Source organism: Temnothorax curvispinosus, unplaced genomic scaffold (genome assembly GCF_003070985.1).
Source record: "Temnothorax curvispinosus isolate PA1 unplaced genomic scaffold, ASM307098v1 QBEX01012935.1, whole genome shotgun sequence".
NCBI classification, from domain to species: Eukaryota; Metazoa; Arthropoda; class Insecta; order Hymenoptera; family Formicidae; genus Temnothorax; species Temnothorax curvispinosus.
Window position 1 is genome coordinate 1 of NW_020222715.1, and position 4,296 is coordinate 4,296.

Here is a 4,296-nt window from a genome sequence, read left to right on the forward strand (position 1 = left end):
AATTTCACATTAATATATCTTTAAGTTTCATGTCGTATAATTTTTTAAACAGAATTATTTACCTTTGAAAGCTTTGGCAGATCATGCGTAGGATATTCCTTGATCATTCTCACTGTGCTTCTTTCACTTTTTAATCCACATATAACTTTATTTATTTCCACCAAGTAGTTCTGACTCCACCATTTTAATACTACATGCGGAGGAAGTTTTTCATTTATTATATTACCCATTGAAAACGTTTTCAACTCGATTATTTCAAAAGTTTTGCCAATAAGCGTATCTGTTATAGGCTGTTGCGAAGAAATACCATCTATTTCTGCTCCATATAATAACGAATGATTGCCAAAGTTTGCTTTAAACATACAGTGAAATGCACTCATTGACAGGTACTGATGATAGATCTGGTTTATGTGATGGATGATCTAATAAAACATGTATAATTTAATTAGATTAATTACATAAATTCAACAAGCAATCAATTTTATCTTACTGTATATATATTATGAAATACCTGCTACCATATATTGCTCAAATTTAAATCCCCATGAAGTAACTTGTTTTTCTAACATTTTTTCGTTGACCCAACGATGTTCTTTTTCATCTGTATAAAATTCGCATAAATATATTGTACCACGGTATTTACTGGCACAAATAATCCATTCATCAAATTTCTGGGGACTATACAATATTGTTTTCATTGTCCCTCGAGAACTAATAAAATCGATATCCAACCTAATTAATGTTACCTCTGATTAGGTAAAAATGAGTACTAAAAGTAGATATATTGTTAATAATAATAAATAATAAAATTGCAGAAATAAATTGATTAAACATATAATGTGTACAAAATGTACATATGCTATCTACACAGAATTTTCTACGTTATAGAATATAAATAGAATATTATATATATTTTAATGTCACTGCGTGACATTAAAAGTTTTATACTTAAATGATAACAATTTTTATGAACATACCAACGTTCTTCCTGTGCTGATAATGGCTTTTCAATTCGATGAAAATTATCGGCAATCCACCTCAAAATATTATCCAGTTTAATATACGAAGTAGGCTTGTGACGTGTAGACATATAATTTATGTTGAGATCAAAATTCACGTTGTCAGGATCCGAAGGGGGAATATAATACTTTAGTTGCGATAAATCGGCATGATATTGCGAATCACCATCGATACTAAAATATCCGATTAATTTCGTGCTTAAAGTTGGAACCGTGTGGCAAAAAATATTTGCAAAATCAATCTTAAACATCGTGACTCCTTAATTATCTCTACGGTAGAAAGTACAAAATTTTGTTGTACAAGAACGAAAATGTTCACTCGTTCACATGACGATTCGCGATACTGCTTGATATTTCCGCGATTTCCGCTGATAGCCACTCGCGGATATCACAAATCACAAAGTCTGTTGCCTATACTCTTTATACGAATCTTTGCTTTCTCTTCTTTCGCCAACGCCCAATATACTTCTCGTTCTTAAGGGTCGACAGGAGTAAGAGTGGAGACCTTTGTCGGCCGGTCGGGAATTACGGATTCGCTTTTCCCAAAGTTTAGCCTAATTAATTAACGAATCTCATTTTACTTATGCTTGTTTTAATCAGTAAGATCAGCCGCAAGCTGGTACAGAGCCGGATTTTGGAAAAAGGATCGAAATAAAATTTATAATAAATGTGGGGAAACGCGCAGCTAGACACGGGTCAGGTTGGGTCAGCTGCGAGTCCGTATTTTATTTATAATAAATTTTTAACCAGGACATAAGTTTTAAAGAATGTTCGGTCACATTGTTGTTTGTTTATAACTCTGCTCGTCCCGACAATCCGCACAGTCATCTGACATCCGCGAAACGAGAAAAAGCACTACATAGCACATTTTACGTCCTGATGAATACATGTAAGTTTCAACGGTTTTATACTCGCGACAACCATCTCAGTTATACACGATCTTTACAGATAAAACCTTTTTATATTCTGACCACACATTCTGAGAACAATTATAGACCGGACCCGATTTATTCTCGCCTCCGAACGAAGAATCAATTACGTAATTTTCGCTGACTACATGTTTAAAGTTGGAAGAGTAAAGAGAGAGAGAGAGATTGTTATTCTTTTTTGCGTCGATTGTAATACCATAGGTTGCCGCGCATTCCACGCAGTTCTCGGAAAAAAGCGCGCGAGCGGCGCCGACAACGTTGCGTCCCAGGCGGCGAAGAGCGTGTTTACCGCGCATGCTCAAGCATGTTAGGAGGGGCGCGCAGCCCGGCCGAGCGAGCATTCGTTTCCTAGATTGCGTGCACGATGCTTCGTGCTCTGTTGCGAAAGATCGAGATTATTGCGTCATATTGTTGGTGTCGCGTATCTCAGTTTTTGAATTGTCTATCCGTGTTTCATATTGTGATTAATTATACTCAATATTTATTCAACGAAATATACTTGACACTGCGAACATTACCGAGAGGAATCCAGGGATATCCGTCCCGGCGAGCCACGCCGGCACGTGGACCGAAGGAAGGCAGCCATTTGCTACAACGTTCGAGAGAACTGTTGCGACAGGAATTACGAGCCCTTTCGAATTCTGAAGGAAGGAAGCCATTTTCAGTAACATTCGAGACACCGTCTTTTTGATTTGATCATTACCATTTCCAACAAGAACTGTAATCAAATTCGTAATTATCAGGTACCGCCTTTTATTAGTACGAGAGAGAGACAGTTAGACCCCGTCTAACATTACAAAGAATCCCCGATTCTTTTTCCATTAGACCCCGTCTAATGCTTCAAAAGTAATCCCCGATTATTTAATCTTGCATCCATCTTACATATTCAGTTATATTGCAACATTAAGCTCAGTGTAAAGTAAAATCAGTTATTGTTCGGTTGCAACCAAGTTTCGTGAACTGTAAAAGACAAACTTTATTACGTATTTATGATGTATTATATTACCTTGCGAACATTTTCTCTATTTCTTTTAAAATAAGTATTCAATGAAATTGCGTTCTATGCGAGACATAATTCTTCTCTTGCGTTATTATTAAATTCATTTCTGTTCGTTTCTGTGAGCATTAATTTCCTTGATTTAATGATTATTCTACTAAGTATTGTGTTAACTCTGACTGATCAAATATTTCGTTTCTGCTATTCTGAATTAATGTGTCGATTCAAACAATAAGCTTTGTGAATACTATCTATTGAGAAACTCTTATACATTATAATTTTGTATCGAATATCGGATGTTACTAAAAGAAAATTATTAGCTTTATAGAAGATGTCGATATATGATAAACTTTAACAAGTTAAAGCGAAATAGGCTATAATTACGACTCACAGATTGATACATTGATTCAATACCTATATTACTTATGTTTGAATTTATATGCTGATTGATTTGATTTCTTTGTTGAACAGTCCTATCCTGAAATTACATGTTCCCTTTTTAAGTTGACTACGTTAACATAAACTCTGAGATTAAGTACTATAAAATATTTCCTTTATGAGTAAACTGATTATATATAGAAACAAAGCTTCTGTGAATTTCACTTTCATTTAGTCATCGATACCAGGAAAGGACTGTACTATAATAATTATTGATTTGTTTACGTTGCGTATTTTATTCATTTATTGTATTCTCATTATATTCTGTATAATTTATGTAATAACCTGTTCACGAATACTGGGAAGGTTTTCGGGCAGTTTCCCTTCTCCGAAGCAACGAATGTTGGTATTCTTTGCCTAGTTCTGCCCATTCGAGTCATATTAAAATACTGAATTTATTAAATGCAATCTCTCTCTCAACCACATCGGATTCTTAATTATTTGTTTCTTCCTCATCTAAATCTAGAGTTCAGGCTTGTGCGCGAGCTTGTGCAAACACTACATTTCATCTCTGACTTTGACTACATTTCATTTTGACTTCGTAGATGTATCGACATAGACTCACAGTATGTATTCGTTAGACAATCGAATGGTGATGTGACTCGATAGGCTTAAGTATTTTATAATGTTATTGTAACACGACGAACTCTACATGTTAATTTAATTACTACGGCTGAAGAAGACTCAGTGAAGTCGAAACGTTCCGTCCAATGTATATATACCTATTAATTACATGTTTTTAAACATCTTTTAATGCTCGTTTATTGGCCTTGTTTTTTCTATTTAATTTTTAATTTATACGAGCGTAGTTACTTTTTATTTATTTAAAGGAAGCTATTTGTTGTAAAAAACATGAAAAAAGTATTTTCAAATTAAAAAAAAAATTAAAATTAATAGTAACTAATATTGTTTT

The 4,296-nt window shown here is 34.1% G+C and overlaps 1 protein-coding gene across 2 annotated transcripts; it reads right to left on the reverse strand.

The window, feature by feature from the left end:
- Positions 1 to 696: 696 nt before the first annotated feature.
- LOC112462909 (decapping and exoribonuclease protein-like) lies at positions 697 to 1,380 on the reverse strand. Of its 2 annotated transcripts, none has more exons than XR_003041720.1 (2): positions 978 to 1,380; positions 697 to 732 (listed from the first exon to the last, which is right to left on the reverse strand). XR_003041720.1 is itself a non-coding variant. In XM_025028978.1 (2 exons), exons 1-2 carry the CDS (start codon positions 1,268 to 1,270, stop codon positions 733 to 735), a joined length of 330 nt encoding a protein of 109 aa, XP_024884746.1. In that variant the 5' UTR covers positions 1,271 to 1,380; the 3' UTR covers positions 711 to 732. The 2 variants fall into 2 exon arrangements, 1 of the variants encoding a protein (XP_024884746.1); XM_025028978.1 differs by having other exon boundaries at positions 711 to 769.
- Positions 1,381 to 4,296: the final 2,916 nt, after the last annotated feature.

Coding starts and splice junctions, on each gene's coding strand:
- LOC112462909 (XM_025028978.1), bottom strand. CDS start 1,270: ATGTTTAAGATTGATTTTGCAAATATTTTTTGCCACACGGTTCCAACT. Junction 770..977: donor TCAGCACAGGAAGAACGTTG/GTATGTTCATAA, acceptor ATCTACTTTTAG/TACTCATTTTTACCTAATCA.